The sequence below is a fragment of the Pseudorca crassidens genome, chromosome 7, assembly GCF_039906515.1.
Source record: "Pseudorca crassidens isolate mPseCra1 chromosome 7, mPseCra1.hap1, whole genome shotgun sequence".
Lineage (NCBI taxonomy): Eukaryota > Metazoa > Chordata > Mammalia > Artiodactyla > Delphinidae > Pseudorca > Pseudorca crassidens.
The window spans coordinates 82,896,137-82,917,829 of record NC_090302.1 but is presented as its reverse complement, the minus strand read 5'-3'; the positions used below and the strand labels follow the sequence as shown (position 1 = coordinate 82,917,829).

Below are 21,693 nucleotides of genomic sequence, written 5' to 3'. Positions count from 1 at the left end.
ATAAATAAATAAATTTAATTAAAAAAAAAAAAAACATGCCCTGCCTCTGAGGCTCCTGTGTGTGAGCCAGCCTTCCTCATTTTGTAAGAAACATAATTTTGAATTGGCTTTACTGTCACGGCCAGAAACTGATACACCTCCCTTTTCTTGGTAGTCATGGCTTTTAAACAGGTAATTAGTTCCCAATTATGGAAACAAAATGTCTGTTGCAGCGCAATGGATTTACTACTTCCAAGAACAAGCAGGAGAGAGAAAACGTTATTTACAGGCATTGTAAATATCAAGGGAAAACAGCCATCAATACTGAATGATTTTTGAAATATTATTTTGGCCTATGTCATGCTTGAAGTATATATTTAACTGAGCTTAAAGTTAGTTCTTCTTTTAATTGTTTTATTTCATTTTAGACAAACATTTTGAAAAAAATACAGACCACAGGATAGCTACCTTCATAAATTACATCAGGATAATTTGGGTTTGCACCTAAAAAGAAAACAAAACAAAGATATCTTGTTAAGTATGCATTTGAAGTTAAAAAATTACTAACTTATACTCACTAAAATCAACTAAATATACATTGAAAGTTTTCTAATTGAATAGACTATTTTATTGGACAGAGGAATAAAATCTGAAATTCTAGGTTTGCTTCATGTTAACCTTGTTGCGCTCTCCAAGCCCACAACCTCCATCCCTCTTCCAAAAAAGGAAAGAAAAGGATAAACAGAATTTACAAATCACTTTAGCAAGAAAATATTCAACAATCAATGAATTATGACCATTTCCTTTTTTTAAAACTGTTTCTATTAAACACTTGGTCATTTTAATTGTAACTTTGGTATTTCTATTCCAGAAACAGATCATTTCTATACCACTTTTGTTATTCTCTGATGATTTGGGGGTTACTTTCAAACTATGTTGTGGCAGGTCCATCTGTATTCACAAACACGTTATTAACCGGCCTAGATAATAATACCTAAAGCACAATTTTGCTCTCCACTTGGTCTTCAGGGACATTTCTATGACAGAATAAACTTTTTTTTTTTTTTTACCCTAATACAACATAGAAAAACAAATGTACTTTCTCTACTGAGATTATAAATAAATGTTATATCACAGAGAAATTCAAGAGTATATCATTTAATTATTTTGGATGTGTCTTTAGTCTCCAAGATGGTCAGAATATTCATTTAAAAATATTCCTAAGAGAATTTGCAAAAAACGAAAAATTTTTTAACTTTTTAAAATCACTGTCAAAAAGAGCCGGTGAAGGCTTCCGGGAAGATGGCGGAAGAGTAAGACGCAGAGATCACCTTCCTCCCCACAGATACACCAGAAATACATCTACACGTGGAACAACTCCTACAGAACACCTACTGAACACTGGCAGAAGACCTCAGACCTCCCAAAAGGCAAGAAACCCCCCACGTACCTGGGTAGGGCAAAAGAAAAAAGAATAAACACAGAAAAAAAGGATAGGGACGGGACCTGCACCAGTGGGAGGGAGCTGCGAAGGAGGAAAAGTTTCCACACACTAGAAGCCCCTTCGCAGGCGGAGACTGCGGGTGGTGGAGGGGAAAAGCTTCGGAGCCGCGGAGGAGAGCACAGCAACAGCGCTGCGGTGGGCAAAGCGGAGAGATTCCCGCACAGAGGATCAGGGCCGACCAGCACTCACCAGCCCGAGAGGCTTGTGTGCTCCCCCGCCGGGCGGGCGGGGCTGGGAGCTGAGGCTTGGGCTTCGGTCAGAGCGCCTGAAGAGGACTGGGGTTGGCGGCGTGAGCACAGCCTGCAGGGGGTTAGTGCGCCACGGCTAGCCGGGAGGGAGTCCGGGAAAAAGTCTGGACCTGCCGAAGAGGCAAGAGACTTTTTCTTGCCTCTTTGTTTCCTGGTGCACGAGGAGAGGGGATTAAGAGCGCTGCTTAAAGGAGCTCCAGAGACGGGCACGAGCCGCGGCTAAAAGCGCGGACCCCAGAGACGGGCATGAGACGCTAAGGCTGCTGCTGCCGCCACCAAGAAGCCTGTGTGCGAGCACAGGTTACTATCTACACACCTCGTCCGGGGAGCCTGTCCAGCCCGCCACTGCCAGGGTCCCAGGATCCAGGGACAACTTCCCCAGGAGAACTCACGGCGCGCCTCAGGCTGGTGCAACGTCATGCCGGCCTCTGCCGCCGCAGGCTCAACTCGCACTCCGAGCCCCTCCCTCTCCCCTGCCTGAGTGAACCAGAGCCCCCAATCAGCGGCTCCTTTAACACCGTCCTGTCTGAGAGAAGAACAGACGCCCTCCGGCGACCTACACGAAGAGGCGGGGTCAAATCAAAAGCTGAGCCCCTGGGAGCTGTGAGAACAAAGAAGAGAAAGGGAAATCTCTCCCAGCAGCCTCAGAAGCAGCGGATTAAAGCTCCACAATCAACTTGATGTCTGTGGAATACATGAATAGACAACGAATCATCCCAAATTGAGGAGATGGACTTGGAGAGCAATATTTATGCTGTACAGCTTTGCTTCCACCATTTGTCCTAGGGTTCTATCCGTCCGTTTTTTTTTGTTTTGTTTTGTTTTTATTTTTCCTATTTTTTCTTAATTATTTTTTATTTTAACAAATTTATTATATTTTATCTTTATTTTATTTTACTTCATCTTCTTTCTTTCTTTCCTTCCCTCCTTCCTTCCCTCCTTCCTTCCCTCCCTCCTTTCTTTCTTTCCTTCTTTCTTTCTTTCTCCTTCTACTAATTCTTTCTTTCTACCTTTTCTCCCTTTTATTCTGAGCCTTGTGCATGAAAGGCTCTTGGTGCTGCAGCCAGGAGTCAGTGTTCTGCCTCTCAGGTGGGAGAGCCAACTTCAGGACACTGGTCCACAAGAGACCTCCCAACTCCACATAATATCAAACAGAGAAAATCTCCCAGAGATCTCCATCTCAACACCAGCACCCAGCTACACTCAACGACCAGCAAGCTACAGTGCTGGACATCCTATGCCAAACAACTAGCAAGACAGGAGCACAACCCCACCCATTAGCAGAGAGGCTGCCTAAAATCATAATAAGTCCACAGACACCCCAAAACACACCACCACACGTGCACCTGCCCACCAGAAAGACAAGATCCAGCCTCATCCACCAGAACACAGGCACTAGTCCCCTCCACCAGGAAGCCTACACAACCCACTGAACCAACCTTAGCCACTGGGGACAGACACCAAAAATAACGGGAACTACGAACCTGCAGCCTGCAAAAAGGAGACCCCAAACACAGTAAGATAAGCAAAATGAGGAGACAGAAAAACACACAGCAGATGAAGGAGCAAGATAAAAACCCACCAGACATTAATGAAGAGGAAATAGGCAGTCTACCTGAAAAAGAATTCAGAATAATGATAGTAAAGTTGATTCAAAATCTTGGAAATAGAATGGACAAAATGCAATAAACATTTAACAAGTAACTAGAAGAACTAAAGATGAAACAACGATGAACAACACAATAAATGAAATTAAAAATACTCTAGATGTGATCAATAGCAGAATAACTGAGGTAGAAGAACAGATAAGTGACCTGGAAGACAAAATAGTGGAAATAACTACTGCAGAGCAGAATAAAGAAAAAAGGATGAAAAGAACTGAGGACAGTCTCAGAGAACTCTGGGACAACATTAAACGCACCAACATTCGAATTATAGGGGTTCCAGAAGAAGAAGAGAAAAAAAAAAGGGACTGAGAAGACATTTGAAGAGATTATAGTTGAAAACTTCCCTAATATGGGAAAGGAAATAGTTAATCAAGTCCAGGAATCACAGAGAGTCCCATACAGGATAAATCCAGGGAGAAATACTCCCAGACACATATTAATCAAACTGTCAAAAATTAAATACAAAGAAAACACATTAAAAGCAGCAAGGGAAAAACAACAAATAACACACAAGGGAATCCCTATAAGGTTAAGAGCTGATCTTTCGGCAGAAGCTCTGCAAGCCAGAAGGGACTGACAGGACATATTTAAAGTGATGAAGGAGAAAAACCTGCAACCAAGATTACTCTACCCAGCAAGGATCTCATTCAGATTTGATGGAGAAATTAAAACCTTTACAAACAAGCAAAAGCTGAGAGAGTTCAGCACCACCAGACGAGCTCTACAACAACTGCTAAAGGAACTTCTCTAGGCAAGAAGCACAACAAAAGGAAAAGACCTACAATAATGAACCCAAAACAATTAAGAAAATGGGAATAGGAACATACATATCGATAATTACCTTAAATGTAAATGGACTAAATGCTCCCACCAAAAGACACAGATTGGCTGAATGGATACAAAAACAAGACCCATATATATGCTGTCTACAAGAGACCCACTTCAGACCTAGAGACACATACAGACTGAAAGTAAGGGGATGGGAAAAGGTATTTCATGTAAATGGAAACCAAAAGAAAGCTGGAGTAGCAATTCTCATATCAGAAAAAATAGACTTTAACATAAACACCATTAGAAGAGACAAAGAAGGACACTACATATTGATCAAGGGATCGATCCAAGAAGAAGATATAACAATTGTAAATATTTATGCACCCAACATAGGAGCACGTCAATACATAAGGCAAATACTAACAGCCATAAAAGGGGAAATTGACAGTAACACATTCATAGTAGGGGACTTTACACCCCACTTTCACCAATGGACACATCATCCAAAATGAAAATAAATAAGGAAACACAAGCTTTAAATGATACATTAAACAAGATAGACTTAATTAATATTTATAGAACATTCCATCCAAAAACAACAGAATACACACTTTTCTCCAGTGCTCATGGAACATTCTCCAGCATAGATCATATCTTGGGTCACAAGTCAAGCCTTGGTAAATTTAAGAAATTTGAAATTGTTTCAAATATCTTTTCCGACCACAACACTATGAGACTAGATATCAATTACAGGAAAAGTTCTGTAAAAAATACAAACACATGGAGGCTAAACAATACACTACTTAATAACGAAGTGATCACTGAAGAATTCCAAGAGGAAATTAAAAAATACCTAGAAACAAATGACAATGGAGACACGACGACCCAAAACCTATGGGATGCATCAAAAGTAGTTTTAAGAGGGAACTTTATAGCAATACAATCCTACCTTAAGAAACAGGAAACATCTCGAATTAACAACCTAACCTTGCACCTAAAGCAATTAGAACAAGAAGAACAAATAAAACCCAAAGTTAGCAGAAGGAAAGAAATCATAAAGATCAGATCAGAAATAAATGAAAAAGAAATGAAGGAAATGATAGCAAAGATCAATAAAACGAAAAGCTGGTTCTTTGAGAAGATAGACAAAATTGATAAACCATTAGGCAGACTCATCAAGAAAAAAAACGGAGAAGACTCAAATCAACAGAATTAGAAATGAAAAAGGAGAAGTAACAACTGACACTGTAGAAATACAAAAGATCATGAGAGATTACTACAAGCAACTCTATGCCAATAACATGGACAACTTGGAAGAAATGGACAAATTCTTAGAAATGCACAACCTGCCAAGACTGAATCAGGGAGAAACAGAAAATATGAACAGACCAATCACAAGCACTGAAATCGAAACTGTGATTTAAAATCTTCCAACAAACAAAAGCCCAGGACCAGATGGCTTCACAGGCGAATTCTATCAAACATTTAGAGAAGAGCTAACACCTATCCTTCTCAAACTCTTCCAAAATATAGCAGAGGGAGGAACACTCCCAAACTCATTCTACGAGGCCACCATCACCCTGATACCAAAACCAGACAAGGATGTCACAAAGAAAGAAAACTATAGGCCAATATCACTGATGAACATAGATGCAAAAATCCTCAACAAAATACTAGCAAACAGAATCCAACAGCACATTAAACGGATCATACACCATGATCAAGTGGGGTTTATTCCAGGAATGCAAGAATTCTTCAATATACGCAAATCAACGTATACACCATATTAACAAATTGAAGGAGAAAAACCATATGGTCATCTCAATAGATGCAGAGAAAGCTTTCGACAAAATTCAACACCCATTTATGATAAAAACCCTGCAGAAAGTAGGCATAGAGAGAACTTTCCTCAACATAATAAAGGCCATATATGACAGATACACACACAACATCGTCCTTAATGGTGAAAAATGGAAAGCATTTCCACTAAGATCAGGAACAAGACAAGGTTGCCCACTCTCACCACTCTTATTCAACATAGTTTTGGACGTTTTAGCCCCAGCAATCAAAGAAGAAAACGAAATAAAAGGAATACAAATCGGAAAAGAAGAAGTAAAGCTGTCACTGTTTGCAGATGACATGATACTATACATAGAGAATCCTAAAGATGCTACCAGAAAACTGCTAGAGCTAATCAATGAATTTGGTAAAGTAGCAGGATACAAAATTAATGCACAGAAATCTCTGGCATTCCTATACACTAATGATGAAACATCTGAAAGTGAAATCAAGAAAACACTCCCATTTGCCATTACAACAAAAAGAATAAAATATCTAGGAATAATCCTACCTATGGAGACAAAAGACCTGTATGCAGAAAATTATGAGACACTGATGAAAGAAATTAAAGATGATACAAATAGATGGAGAGATATACCATGTTCTTGGATTGGAAGAATCAATGTTGTGAAAATGACTATACTACCCAAAGCAATCCACAGATTCAATGCAATCCCTATCAAACTACCACTGGTAGTTTTCACAGAACTAGAACAAAAAATTTCACAATTTGTATGGAAACACAAAAGACCCCGAATAGCCAAAGCAATCTTGAGAACGAAAAACGGAGCTGGTGGAATCAGGCTCCCTGACTTCAGACTATACTACAAAGCTACAGTAATCAAGACAGTATTGTACTGGCACAAAAACAGAAAGATTGATCAATGGAACAGGATAGAAAGCCCAGAGATAAACCCACAAACATATGGTCACCTTATTTTTGATAAAGGAGGCAGGAATGTACAGTGGAGAAAGGACAGCCTCTTCAATAAGTGGTGCTGGGAAAACTGGACAGGTACATGTAACAGTATGAGATTAGATCACTCCCTAACACCATACACAAAAATAAGCTCAAAATGGATTAAAGACCTAAATGTAAGGCCAGAAACTATCAAACTCTTAGAGGAAAACATAGGCAGAACACTCTATGACATAAATCACAGCAAGATCCTTTTTGACCCACCTCCTAGAGAAATGGAAATAAAAACAAAAATAAACAAATGGGACCTAATGAAACTTCAAAGCTTTTGCACAGCAAAGGAAACCATAAACAAGACCAAAAGACAACCCTCAGAATGGGAGAAAATATTTGCAAATGAAGCAACTGACAAAGGATTAATCTCCAAAATTTATAAGCAGCTCATGCAGCTCAATAACAAAAAAACAAACAACCCAATCCAAAAATGGGCAGAAGACCTAAATAGACATTTTTCCAAAGAAGATATACAGAGTGCCAACAAACACATGAAAGAATGCTCAACTTCATTAATCATTAGAGAAATGCAAATCAAAACTACAATGAGATATCATCTCACACCAGTCAGAATGGCCATCATCAAAAAATCTAGAAACAATAAATGCTGGAGAGGGTGTGGAGAAAAGGGAACCCTCTTGCACTGTTGGCTGGGAATGTAAATTGATACAGCCACTGTGGAGAACAGTATGGAGGTTCCTTAAAAAACTACAAATAGAACTACCATATGACCCAGCAATCCCATTACTGGGCATATACCCTGAGAAAACCATAATTCAAAAAGAGTCATGCACCAAAATGTTCATTGCAGCTCTATTTACAATAGCCAAGACATGGAAACAACCTAAGCATCCCTCTTCGGATGAATGGATAAAGAAGAATGTGGCACATATATACAATGGAATATTACTCAGCCATAAAAAGAAACGAAATTGAGCTATTTGTAATGAGGTGGATAGACCTAGGGTGTGTCATACAGAGTGAAGTAAGTCAGGAAGAGAAAGACAAATACCATATGCTAACACATATATATGGAATTTAAGAAAAAAAATGTCATGAAGAACCTAGGGGTAAGACAGGAATAAAGACACAGACCTACTAGAGAATGGACTTGAGGATATGGGGAGGGGGAAGGGTAAGCTGTGACAAAGCGAGAGAAAGGCATGGGCATATATACACTACCAAACGTAAGGTAGATAGCTAATGGGAAGCAGCTGCATAGCGCAGGGAGCTCAGCTTGGTGCTATGTGACCGCCTGGAGGGGTGGGATAGGGAGGGTGGGAGGGAGGGAGACGCAAGAGGGAAGAGATATGGGAACATATGTATATGTATAACTGATTCACTTTGTTATGAAGCAGAAACTAACACACCATTATAAAGCAATTATACTCCAAAAACGATGTAAAAAAAAAACGGTGCCAAAAAACATTTGCCACTTACTCTTCACTGAGAAGTAACTGGGTGTCTATATGAAAGCCTGCTTGGAATTAAAATTAAATTTTGATGTAATATTTAAGTGATTACACAATGAATTTCCAAAGCCACTTTCTATGCTTTTAGTCTTTCCTTACCATGTGAAAAAGTAAAATTTGTAAACCATAAAGTTTACTTGGTTCTCATTTCATTTCTGAACTCTTAGCAGAAAAATACTTAAAATAACTGAAACTTGAGCCAAGTTTCTGTTCATGTGTTCCCCAGTAAAGAATCAAGGTAGTCTAAATGAAGAACCAAATAAAATTAGTCCTAATGCTAAATTAGAATTTCAACCCAGTTCAACTAGAAGAATATCTATTTTAGCAGGGGAAAAATTAAGTAGATTGTTGGGCACTTCGATTCAGGAATGCTACATACTGCCATGCAGTCCATGCTTTGTACAACTCCTGGGGGCACCATTAAGACTATCATCTATGTTAATGGAACCATCTGGAATTGTGCAGTGCACAACCTGTGCAGCCACTTCTGATGAATTCATGCTAAGTTATCGATTCCAGTCATTTTCAATTGTATTTTGAGTTCTATAATCTCAAACACCACTTCAAAGTAGCTTTGCATTACAAAATGCTAATATGCATTGTCAGAATTATTTGTAGCTGATATGACATTCCTGAGAAGGATCTTGAAAGTTGCCCTGCAGGTTGAGGGGTAATTCAGTGAATAAAGCAGGAGAATATCCCAGGAGCAGCCCTGGGAATATCATTTGCAGGACACCCACTCATCCCCTGAAGTCCTTTCTCTTTGCAAAGTCCCTGGACCTAATGGTGTCCCCTCAAGGTGAGGATTTTCCACCCCTGCTGAAGGAAAGGTTCTATAATCCCAAGAGAGCAAGTCATTCTTTGAACTGCTCAGTAATCTGTTACTTTAGAAGAACCCACTCAGATCCCCTTCTCACTGTGCCCTCAACCTACCATCTGAATTTGCAAGGCATCCGCCCACTAGAGTCTACTCTTCACTTCTAGACCTGACTCCGGGTCCCCAGGACCCAGAGTTCCCTCAACACAGGCCCCCCACACACTTGCTGGGACTAGGCAGCCTCTCCCCTACATTGGTCAGCTCCAGGCGGCCTCACCATCAGTGTGAGCTCCCTCCCTCTGACTCAAGACCCCAAGGGTGGGGTGACGACTGAGCAAGAATGGGTGGGCTGAGGTGTCCACATGCACACCCATCCCCTCTCATTATACCTCTCGCCATGTAGCCGGAGGCACAGGGCAGGGGACATGGCCGGGACCAGCTCTACCAAAACCACTATGTTCTGGCTTGGAACTCCAAGAGTCTGAGAATTTGATCTTCAGACCCAGGCTTTCAGGTCATTATGAACATACATTTGCCAAGGTAGGAGGATAGAACCTATTTAACAATTCCTTAACTGGATGTATATTTTTTAAGTATTTGGATATAAGTATGTGGATCCTCATTTGTACTAGATTAACCAACCAACCAACCAAGATTGCCTGAGGCCAAGGAGTTTAAGTTTTAAAACTGGGATAGTTCCGAACAAATCCTTGCAATTTGTCCAGGATGAGCGCTTTCCCTGGACATAGGACTTGTAGTGCTAAAATTGGGACCAGTCAGTCACCCTGATTTATTCTCATGCTCTCAGCAACTCCACATGTAGCCACCACCTGATTCCATAAGAAAGTAAAAAGACTCAGGATTCAGAGCCAGATGTATCTACACCACACACGTGAAAGGGTTTCAGTGAATATGACTGACATACAGGTGTATTCAGGTTCATCGCAGACAGGGAACACCCAAACACGTTACTCACACAAAGCCCCAGGAAGATCCAAAATGTCGAATCAATTTAATTTAGCAAATGTCAGGTACAGAAAACTGGGGTCTGGGGTGGGATCAAAAGGAAATAGGTTAGCTCAGAATCTGGAAAACAGGTCCTTTTCCAGACTTCCGATTCATATCAGTGCATGCCTTTTCTACCAAATTCACCATCAAAACCATTAGGTCATGTCTACACTTTCTGAGAAGCACTATATTTTCCTAGTTTCATTGTCCCAGATGCATGAGAAATATTGTCATTTCACTTTCATTGTCAGGATTAGCCAAATTTAGTGCAAGATTATGAAACTCACAGAAAGACAACGTAGGAGGAACAATAATGGGTTTTTTTTTTCCTTCCCTACCATACTGTACTATTTCTGACGAGGACCTACTCATCGAAAGAAAGAAACGCCTCTTTCTGTACGAAGGTTTAGGAGGCCTGCCGTGTGGACGGATGCACAGACCAGGACTTTATGAAAAGCCAGGGTCACATTACTCCAGCTGACCCCAGCTTATCAAGCAGATTATTTTGCTTCTAGCAACTTCTCAGTCAAGCTAACCTCCAGTGAGGTTTACACACCAATAGCACAGTAGTTATTAACATCATTTTAAATGCAGACACAGGAAAAAAAATCACCATTTCCTTTTTAGACTTTTGGCAATGGTCAAATTTTGAAGATACCCTGCCATTTTAAAGTCTAATTTACTTAGTTTAAATTCATTCATTATGTACCGTTATATGCTAAAGGTAGGAACCGCTGTTGGGAGATAATCAGGATTAAAAGGTGAGTGAGAAAAGACAAACATGAGCTAGAAGGGAAAAAGCCAGTGAAAAGAGAATGAATGAAAGATAAATGCACTTGAGTAATGCACTTGTCGTGGAGATTTGAGAAGGGTTATGTTTCCTTGAAGGCTATCCGAGTAGCTCTGTTTAAGTAAGAAATCTTAGACAGAGGTAGCAGAGGTGGCCTCAAGACCTAACGCTTCATGTTGGGAATCTCCAGAATAAAATATGGACATCCTGGAACTCCCTTAACCCACTGGCATTCTGAACAAGCAGCAGACCATCTCTACCTCCACAGCTCACCCAAGAGCAGAAGCTACACCAACCAAAACCAGACGAGTGCCAATGTCTGCTTGTCTGATGTTCAAGTACTGTCTTCCCAAGAGTCTGCTGAGCATCTCCAGGTGCTACACTCACTAGTATCTTGTGCTTTTTTTTTTTATTATTAAAACAATAAGAATAACAACCATGTATTTGCCCTACTTCTTCAATTTGGGCAGTGCTTAGCGGGCTCCACGTGATGTTGACTGGGGCAGCCCAGCTGGGACTGCAAGATCCAAGTTGGCTTCCCTTCCCTCCATGCCCCTCGGCTGGTATGACTGGGACAGCTTGGGGCTGGCTGGGCTTCTCTCCATATCTTTGTAATCCTCCACAACCTCTTTCCCAAGGTTGGTGTTTATCTCCAGCCAACCTAAAGTCTAGACTCAGAACTGACACAGTGTTATTTCTCCCATTTGCTATTGGCCAAAAAAAGTCAAAAGGTCAACCAAAACTCAAGGGGAGGGAAAAAGGACTGCATCTCTTTATGGTCTGAGAAGATGGGTGCAACAAATTCTTCCATTTCTGTCAGTACCTCATTCTTGATCCAAGGCATGTTGTCAGGAATTATGGGAAGAGGACTAAGGTCCAGGGTGCAGCCTGAAATCTGAAACGCCCCAAGTGAAAAGAGCAATGGAAACTGTATTATAACCACACACACACTCCTGACAAAGCTTTGTATTCAACGTGCCACGTCTGCACCTCCAAGACACAGACCCTTTGGGCATTTAGGCTTCTAAACATGGATGATAAAATCATTTTTCTCCCCTCAACAATATCAAACCAAAGCACTCCGCCATCCTCTTAATTCCATGCTAAATGACTTCATGCAAGGACCTGTTTACTTCCATTTTCTAATCTCATTTATAGCTGGTGAGTAAATCTTATGACTTTATATAAATCTTCATGAGAAAATCTTTATGACTTTTTAACTGTAAAACTCTACAGTAAAAGGAAAAGCACATTTGTAGGATTAAAAAAAAACTGTGGGAAGATAGGTAGCCTGACCAGAGGGTTCACTTTCCATTCTGCTCTAAAGATAAAAATAATAGTGGAGGCCAAGAGACACATCTGTTTCTTTCCTTTAAGCTTTTAGTCTCTCTCTAATGCTCAAAAAAATTTTTTTTAAGACTTTTCTTGCAATTCTTTTTGCAGACTCTTTTTAGTGTGATCTTAAAAAATATTTCAAAGAATTCCATATGATAAAGGCATAGCAAAAGATTTGTTCTTTTCAAATAAACTGCCCTTGCTTTGTCAACAGTGTTTTCTAACTCATGGCAGTCTGCCTTTTGATTTCCAGATCCTTCTCCTCTTCCCTGTCTAAATGGTAGGCTGAACTCGGGGCCTGAAAACGTCGGGGGTTCGGACGTCTGGGTTTTCTTTCTGGATGAACCATTACTGTGCCATGAAGCACTGGGAGCCTCTTCCCATTTTCTGTAACAAAGGAGTCTTCATCCGACAGAAGAGGATAATAGCATTGGCTTGGCAACTCCTCAGGAGCTTCAGGAGGCATAATTAATTAACATTAGTACTCTTGAGACAAAAAGAGCTATTTAAGTATAAATCTTAATTATCATGATTATTATGAGTCTATAGCTGAACCATACCCTTCTCCGTTTTTAAGGCAGAAAAGCAAGTAAAACTTTCTGTCCTTTCACTCCCAGGACAAGACATGGGTCCTGACAAATGGCCTTAAGAACAAGTAGTGGGGGGCTTTATATTTTCTTAATGTGTAACATTTGGAGAAATTTCCCCACCGTACATTCTTTGGCCTAAGTACACCAAACCTAAACAGGCCGGTTCGAGGGCAATTCTAAGTGCTGTAGAGAGCTCTAGCTCATCCAGACGTCATGAGTCTTCGGATAAAACGGCACAAATGAAAAGCCGTGGGGAAAACTCTTCCAATATTTATAGTTTGCTCCTGACGCGCATTTTGCATAGGAGGCAACTGCTCCCAAATTAGGCAGCATAAGTCACTGACTCCCACTGCTTATGTGAATGAGCATTCTTGAGCTGTGACATTCTTCCTGAATGAGTGGGCCTTAAAGGCACTCTTTATGTACAGCCTAAAGAATGGAAAGCTTTAAAACCCGGGTGTTTTATCATCTAGTGCTCTGGCTAGGCTTGTTCCAAGCCTAAAGTATTAATCATTTGATTAATGATTTCAACAGGAGAATCCACTCTTAAGCAATCAACGTGTTCACGTTTACAGTAATATCTGACCTTGAAAATTCTTAGAACTTGTGCTATCTAATCAAAAGATGCTAACAAAGGCTCCAGGTTTCTTCCTCATGGCACTCGCAAGCAATCTCTCTGCCATGAATTTCTGCTTAGAATTGTGCTTAAAAGGTGCCCTCACCACTCCTAATCTCCACTCAGTCTCCACCCACACATTCGTGCTCATGAAGGGACTTCTCTATAGGTGGGATTGAATTCCAGTGACATCCACATAATGGATCAATTTCATCTTAGACAAGTCTTATTTTTGACCTGTAAGCTAAATAGGATACAGCAGAATCTTTAGAGAATCCTCAGATAACCCCATGCTTTCTATGTTTGTGCCTGCACTGCTGTCTCTACTTATTCACTCTCCCAAGCCTCCTTAAGCCATCCTACCTTTTGCCAAGCCCAATTAGAGTGCATCTCTGTGCACCAACTATTCCATATTTTTATCATTATTGCTGGTTAATACCCTTGGAGAGTCAGTGAGGTAACCTCGATGGATGCCTGACCAGTTCTTTCAGTGCTCACACCCCACCACCACCACCACTGACCCTAGCTAGGTTCTGCAGGGCAGAAGCGAACTATCCTTACTACTCAAAGTGTGGTCCATGGATTTTGAGCACCATCTGGGAGCTTGTTAGAAATGCAGACTCTAAGCCCTTCTCCAGACTCATAGCATCAGAATCTGCATTTAACAGGATTCCCAGGAGATCTAATTGCTCATCAGAGTTTGAGAAACCCTGGTTTACAACTCCATGGCAAGTCTGACCAAAGTCAAAAGGCCCCAAGTGAAGCGTAGAGCAAACCTGAAAATAGCATACCTAAATATTGAGGGGGGAGGGCAGCGACTGCAGAAAATATTAGGGGTAAGGGCAAGAGGTGTGTTTTGTCCCCAGTGGCACATGTCTGGACCCCACTCCAAATGGAGAGGGGGAGGAGACAGCTTAGACACCTGAGAGAGCTCACATTCACCCACCCTCTCTAGGAGCCCAACGCTGACTTAGTTTTCTCCTGAAAGGGCCTAGTCTAGAAAGCTCAGGTAGTCAGGGGGCAGAGTCTGGAGGTCCTCTTCTCTGGGCAAGCCCAAGCCTCTAGATGAGGGAGGACAAAGCTGAGAGAAAAGCGTTTCTGGTCAGCAAGTTTCTTCCTAAAGGCTACAGAGCATAAGCACAAAGGGACGTGAGGATGGGTACCGTGTCATTATGCTCTCACACCTCCCTCAGGAGAGGACCACACTGAGCTCCTCCCTATTCTGGGTCAGGTACCCTGAGGGCACTCCCAGACGCTCATCTTCACAACCACCTTCTAAGGAGGTGCTAGAACCCTACATTTTACAGAGAAGCAAAGCTAAGTTTAGAGGTGGTAAGAAAATCACTCAAAGCCACACAGGTCGTGAAAGACAGAACTCTTATGTGAATCAGATCTGAGTTCCAAACCCAAACCCTTCCCCCTGTGCCAAGCTTCCTTTGGAATAATGAGGAGAGGGGGAAAACTATGTTTAAATTCCAAGCTCAAACACCAGATATGAATGAGTCATTTGGATCCACAGCAAAAGACAGGAGTTATCTCATTAAAAGTAAAATTCTTGAGGTTCTACCTATTCCACTTAGTTTTTCTGTTCAACAGCTTCCACAAAAAGAGAACATTCGAAGGGGTGCTTAATTCTTTATTGCCTGCCATTTGTGCACACCTTCAGCTGAACAGCTTTCCTTCCTGCCTTCCATGAGTAGATCCTGCCTAATAGCGGGACGGGGACATCCCTGGGAATTAGAAGCCAGGGTAAAGACCACCACAAACAGAAGCAGGGGACAGAAATGAAAGCCCAAGTGTTTCTTCATCTTTCATCATTTTATGGGTGGTTGCAGTGTTTTCTATTATTTGGAGAAAGGGCTTTGTTTTATTGCCTGTTGGTGGGTAGCCCAGCGCCCTCTGTTTGTTAAACCTCCAGACAGATCTGACAAATTGTTCAAAATCCTAGGATTCTAGTACAACAGGATGTTAAGCAAGACTCTCCTGCCTTAGTAACCGACACCAAAGTGAACATGAGACACTCACAGGCGGAATTCACAAAGGAAATGGCTGAGAACTGAATCCACTGTCCTTTGAAACATCTGATTCACGCTGAGACTTCAAAAGGTCCCAGAGAGAAGAGAAAAAGGAAGGACTTATAAAGAAGTTTCTTTGGGGAGAAGTGTTGCCAACGTCACCACCCCACCATGGGGCTTCCACCGGCTGCGCTTGAGGACGTGTCCTGTGTTCTCTGCAGGCGAAAGGCTCAGAGGACAAGTGTCTGGCTCTGCCAGAGAAGGCTCAGGCCACCTGTGGTGGAACGTTTGGGTTCCACCTGTACACCCAGAAATGTCAGGCAGGACAAGGGATCACTAGGGTTCCGCGTGGACCAGATGGAGGAAGTCTGCACAGGGAGTCCAGAGGGCCAGAGGGACCCCAAAAGCACAAAGCTGCATTCCTGGGTGCTGAGGAAGGAGGTGCTTCCAGCAGCCAGAACAGAAATGCATTTATGTCGTGGGAACTGCAGGAGAGGGTGCTGCAGAGAGAGGAATCTCCACAAAGGTCTCCAGGAAACAAGATCGGTGAATCGGCATTGAACACCGCCAGGTCCCAAGAGCACAGAGCCACCAGCCAGCACACTTCCCCGCCCTCTGTACCCCAAGCCCAACCCCTCCGCCTCATTAGCGAGCTCCAGCCCCCGCCCCCATGCTGCCAGCCCGAACTGGGAGGGGAGAGGACACTGACCCTCAAACCAAGTCCAGAGTTGGTTTCTAACTCAGAAGAGACATCCTGTTTCTCAGTTGAGATTTTGTCTGCAACCTCAAGTGACCAAAGGATTGTCTGTTACTCAACAATGAGCAGAAAAATCTTACTTGGGTCAGAGCTCCCATCCAGACCAGTGACTCTCACACTTGGCTGTACATTGGAGTCACTGGGAATCTCAAAAATGAAAAATGCCAAAGCCGGAGCCACTGAATCAGAATTGCCAGAGATGGGCCCCAGGAATGTGTCTTAAACAATGAAATAAGATAAAACAACAATTAAAACTCACCGGTTGATTCTAACGTGCAATATAGAGTGCGATGCTACTGTTCTAGGAACCCGAGAAGATTACTCTTACTGACTAAATTGTAAAGGGCCGATGGAAAACCAAAACAAAATGAAATTAATTTGACTGTCACCAGTTGTGCTCTTCCATGTGTTAGAAAGATAAACACCACCGTTCTCTAGATTGCACTGCATGTCGTGCTTTAGACATAACTCAAAACTGACCAGAGCAGAGTTCAGTTCTAAGCATGGGATCCAAAACAATCCATCTAGTGTTTGAAGTTTGGGAAAGTCTTTCCTCCCTTTCTCAGTTGCTAGCCAGGCTGCCAATGATGATCAGATAGAAAAAGCACTGGCCTGGTACCCGGGCCCTGCTGACATCCGGAGACCTGATAACACCTGTCCCTCCTCACAGCACCCTGGCTAGGGCTGGTGTCTGGTGTCGGACTCTGCAAGGTCCCAGCACCCTGGAGAGACGTTATATGGGGATCTTTACTGCCTTCCTCCCAACCTCACATGCCATCAATGGCACCCTCCTGGCCTGGCTGATGCTGGCTCAGGGTCTCTCTGCCCCATCCTTGCTCCAAGTGGAAAGCAGAGTGTCTGCCACCACATCCCGCGTTCCCACACCATGCTGTGCGAGAGGCAATCGGGACTGTCACTAGGTTCAGTCAGCCATCATCTTCCATGCTCATCCATTTTTCTTTTATCAGGGACTTTTTATTTGTTTTTATTTCTGTTTTAATTTCTTTCAACACGCTTCACTCTCTATCTCCAAATAGCGGGTGAATTCCTAAGCAAAGGGACCATTTCACAGAAATTTCAGTTCTGAGCTGAATGAGGAATACACATGCAAGGACGAAAGAGCTGCCATTTTAATTCTTCTGGCTTCATACGGTGATGCAACCAGCTTCACAGGGATCCCAAGCTGCTTGCTTCCTGGTAAGTCCAGAAACTCCCAGTGTGAAAGAAGGGGATCTCATCAAAACAACTAGGAAAAAAAAGTAGCTGAAACTTCTTATCATAAAGATTTGTGGGAGCTAAACTTCTTGAGCAATTACTATAAGATGACAGCAGAAATACTGAAGGGCTATAAATCCAAATGTGACCTGATGTCCTTAACTTGGAATGTACATTTAGACCAGAAGGGAAATTACATATATATATGCTATTTGTCTATTTTTCTTTAGTTTTAAAGAGGGTTAAGAGGGAAAGAAAACAATTCTAAGAAAAGCCATTATCTGTGGGCTACGGCTACAAATCTCATAAATACCCACAAAGATTCTATCACACAAAGCCAAGTAAGATCACACTCTAATTGGTCAAAGTGGTTTATGGCCCATAAGGGCCATTTATATCCATGATCAACCCGGGCCAAGTCTCTTTCATTTCCACTTTCATTTATTACTCCTTGATAGCTGGTCCTTGAGTAAATACTTAAAAAGAAAAAAAAATCAGACTTTTCTAAAAGCTGTATTTACATTGAAGATCTGATAAAAAGGAATAAATGAACAAGAAAATGGAAAAAAAAAAGGAGAGAAGAAAACATCTTTATAAAATGTGGCTTAATTTTTGTTTTAGATAAATACACATTTCCTTTTAAGGGAATATTTGAGAGACTCCAAAATATTCTTATGCCAGAAAACCATTCTTTCCTATCACTAGCTAAGTTAAAACTAACAAAGTGATCGATAAAAATGAGGCCACAGAGATAAGAGGAGATAAGTTCTACCAAATATTGGTACCATACAGAAATGTTCAAAAGAAAATACATCAAAATCTTATCTAAAATAGAAGCTACTGGCTTTACACTGACAGAACAGTGCTCATATCAAAGCACACAGACCACTTCTAAAACTTTTAAACACTAGACCTTCACCCTGGAATCAAGTTCACCTCCAACTGTTTCAAAAGTCAGTTGTTGGCCAAATTCACATAAAGTCTGAAGTTTAGTTAAGAGTAACATACCAATGTCAGTTTCTTAGTTTTGACAAATGTAAGTAATGCAAGATGTTAGCATCAGGAAAACAAGGTGAGGCGTATCTGGGAACTCTGGATACCATCTTTGCAACTTTTCGGTATATTTAAAATTATTCACAAATCAAAAGTTTATTTAAAAACAGACAAAAAGCACTTGTCCCAAAAGCAGTCTCTGAATTTAACTATAAAGCTGTTATCCCTCCAAACATGCAGGAAAAGAAACATAGCAATCTAGCTATTTACTACAGCAAATGTAGCCAAGCAACTAAACTCGCAATTAAGAGGAAGATTTAATGAAACAGACAACAACTGCCAAGGTGTCTGGGTAAGTCATCCAAACATAGCTTCTTTTATGTGCTCCTGAAATGTTGTTTGTAAATCAAACTTATGTAATTCAAATCACATTTTGAGCACACTAAGGAAGCCTGTGCATTTAAAAAGCTGTTGAGGGGCTTTTTGGAAGATGGCAGAAGAGTAAGACGTGGAGATCACCTTCCTCCCCACAGATACATCAGAAATACATCTACACGTGGAAGAACTCCTACAGAACACCTACTCAACACTGGCAGAAGACCTCAGACCTCCCAAAAGGCAAGAAACTCCCCACGTACCTGGGTAGGGCAAAAGAAAAAAGAATAAACAGAGACAAAAGAATAGGGACAGGACCTGCACCAGTGGGAGGGAGCTGTGAAGGAGGAAAGGTTTCCACACACTAGGAGCCCCTTCGCGCGTGGAGACTGCGGGTGGCGGAGGGGGAAAGCTTCGGAGCTGCGGAGGAGAGCACAGCAACAGGGGTGCAGAGGGCAAAGCGCAGAGATTCCCTCACAGAGGATCAGGGCCGACCGGCACTCACCAGCCCGAGAGGCTTGTCTGCTCACCCGCCGGGGCAGGCGGGGCTGGGAGCTGAGGCTCGGGCTTCGGTCGGAGCGCAGGGAGAGGACTGGCAGCATGAACACAGCTTGAAGGGGTTAGTGCACCACCGCTAGCCAGGAGGGAGTCCGGGGAAAAGTCTGGACCTGCCGAAGAGGCAAGAGACTTTTTCTTCCCTCTTGGTTTCCTGGTGCGCGAGGAGAGGGGATTAAAATCGCTGCTTAAAGGAGCTCCAGAGACGGGAGCGAGCCGCGGCTAACAGCGCGGACCCCAGAGACGGGCATGAGACGCTAAGGCTGCTGCTGCCGACACCAAGAAGCCTGTGTGCGAGCACAGGTCACTATCCAAACCTCCCTTCCGGGGAGGCTGTGCAGCCCGCCACTGCCAAGATCCCGTGATCCAGGGACAACTTCCCTGGGAGAACGCACGGCGTGCCTCAGTCTGGTGAGACGTCGCGCCGGTGCAACGTCACGCCAGCCTCTGCGCCGCAGGCTCCACCCGCACTCCGAGCCCCTCCCTCCCGCCGGCCTGAGTGAGCCAGAGCCCCCGAATCAGCGGCTCCTTTAACCCCGTCCTGTCTGAGCGAAGAACAGATGCCCTCCTGCGACCTACACTTAGAGGCGGGGCCATATCCAAAGCTGAGCCCCGGGAACTGTGCAAACAAAGAAGAGAAAGGGAAATCTCTCCCAGCAGCCTCAGGAGCAGCGGATTTAATCTCCACAATCAACTTGATGTACCCTGCATCTGTGGAATACCTGAATAGACAACGAATCTTCCCAAATTGAGGAGATGGACTTTGAGAGCAAGATTTATGATTTTTCCCCCTTTCCTCTTTTTGTGAGTGTGTATGTGTATGCTCCTGTGTGAAATTTTGTCTGTACAGCTTTGCTTTCACCATTTGTCCTAGGGTTATATCCGTCCGTTTTTTGTGTTGTTTTTTTCTTTTACTTAAAAAATTTTTTTCTTAAAAATTATTTTTTATTTTAATAAATTTATTTTATCTTACTTTATTTTATTTTATCCCCTTTCTTTCTTCCTTTCTACTTTTTCTCCCTTTTGTTCTGAGCCATGTGGATGAAAGGCTCTTGGTGCTCCAGCCAGGAGTCAGTGCTATGCCTCTGAGCTGGGAGAGCTAACTTCAGGACAGTGGTCCACAACAGACCTCCCAGCTCCATGCAATATCAAATGGCGAAAATCTCCCAGATATCTCCATCTCTACACCAACACCCAGCTTGTCTCAACGACCAGCAAGCTACACTGCTAGACACCCTACGCCAAACAACTAGCAAGACAGGAACACAACCCCATCCATTAGCAGAGAGGCTGCCTAAAATGATAAGTCCACAGGCACCCCAAAACACACCACCACACGTGGACCTAACCACCAGAAAGACAAGATCCAGCCTCATCCACCAGAACACAGACATTAGTCCCCTCCACCAGGAAGCCTACACAACCCACTGAACCAACCTTAGCCACTGGGCACAGACACCAAAAACAATGGAAACGACGATCCTGCAGCCTGCGAAAAGGAGACCCCAAACACAGTAAGTTAAGCAAAATGAGAAGACAGAAAAACACAAAGCAGATGAAGGAGCAAGGTAAAAACCCACCAAACCTAACAAATGAGAGGAAATAAGCAGTCTACCTGAAAAAGAATTCAGAATAATGATAGTAACGATGATCCAAAATCTTGGAAACAGAATAGAGAAAATGCAAGAAACATTTAACAAGGACCTAGAAGAACGAAAGATGAAACAAGCAACGATGAACAACACAATAAATGAAATGAAAAATACTCTAGACTGGTTCAATAGCAGAATAACTGAGGCAGAAGAACGGATAAGTGACCTGGAAGACAAAATAGTGGAAATAACTACTGCAGAGCAGAATAAAGAAAAAAGAATGAAAACAACTGAGGACAGTCTCAGAGACCTCTGGGACAACATTAAACGCACCAACATTCGAATTATAGGGGTTCCAGAAGAAGAAGAGAAAAAAAAAAGGGACTGAGAAGACATTTGAAGAGATTATAGTTGAAAACTTCCCTAATATGGGAAAGGAAATAGTTAATCAAGTCCAGGAATCACAGAGAGTCCCATACAGGATAAATCCAAGGAGAAATACTCCAAGACACATATTACTCAAACTGTCAAAAATTAAATACAAAGAAAACATATTAAAAGCAGCAAGGGAAAAACAACAAA

At 42.3% G+C, this 21,693-nt stretch overlaps 1 protein-coding gene across 6 annotated transcripts in view; it reads right to left on the bottom strand.

Moving 5' to 3' along the window:
- The window catches only part of NTRK2 (neurotrophic receptor tyrosine kinase 2), a 383,847-nt gene that overhangs the window by 298,409 nt on the left and 63,745 nt on the right, over positions 1–21,693 (bottom strand). For all 6 annotated transcript variants that reach the window (XM_067744760.1, XM_067744761.1, XM_067744759.1 and 3 more), the window contains one exon: positions 448–483. In XM_067744760.1, the coding sequence (XP_067600861.1) occupies positions 448–483 (36 nt within the window). The remainder of the gene's footprint in view (positions 1–447; positions 484–21,693) is intronic.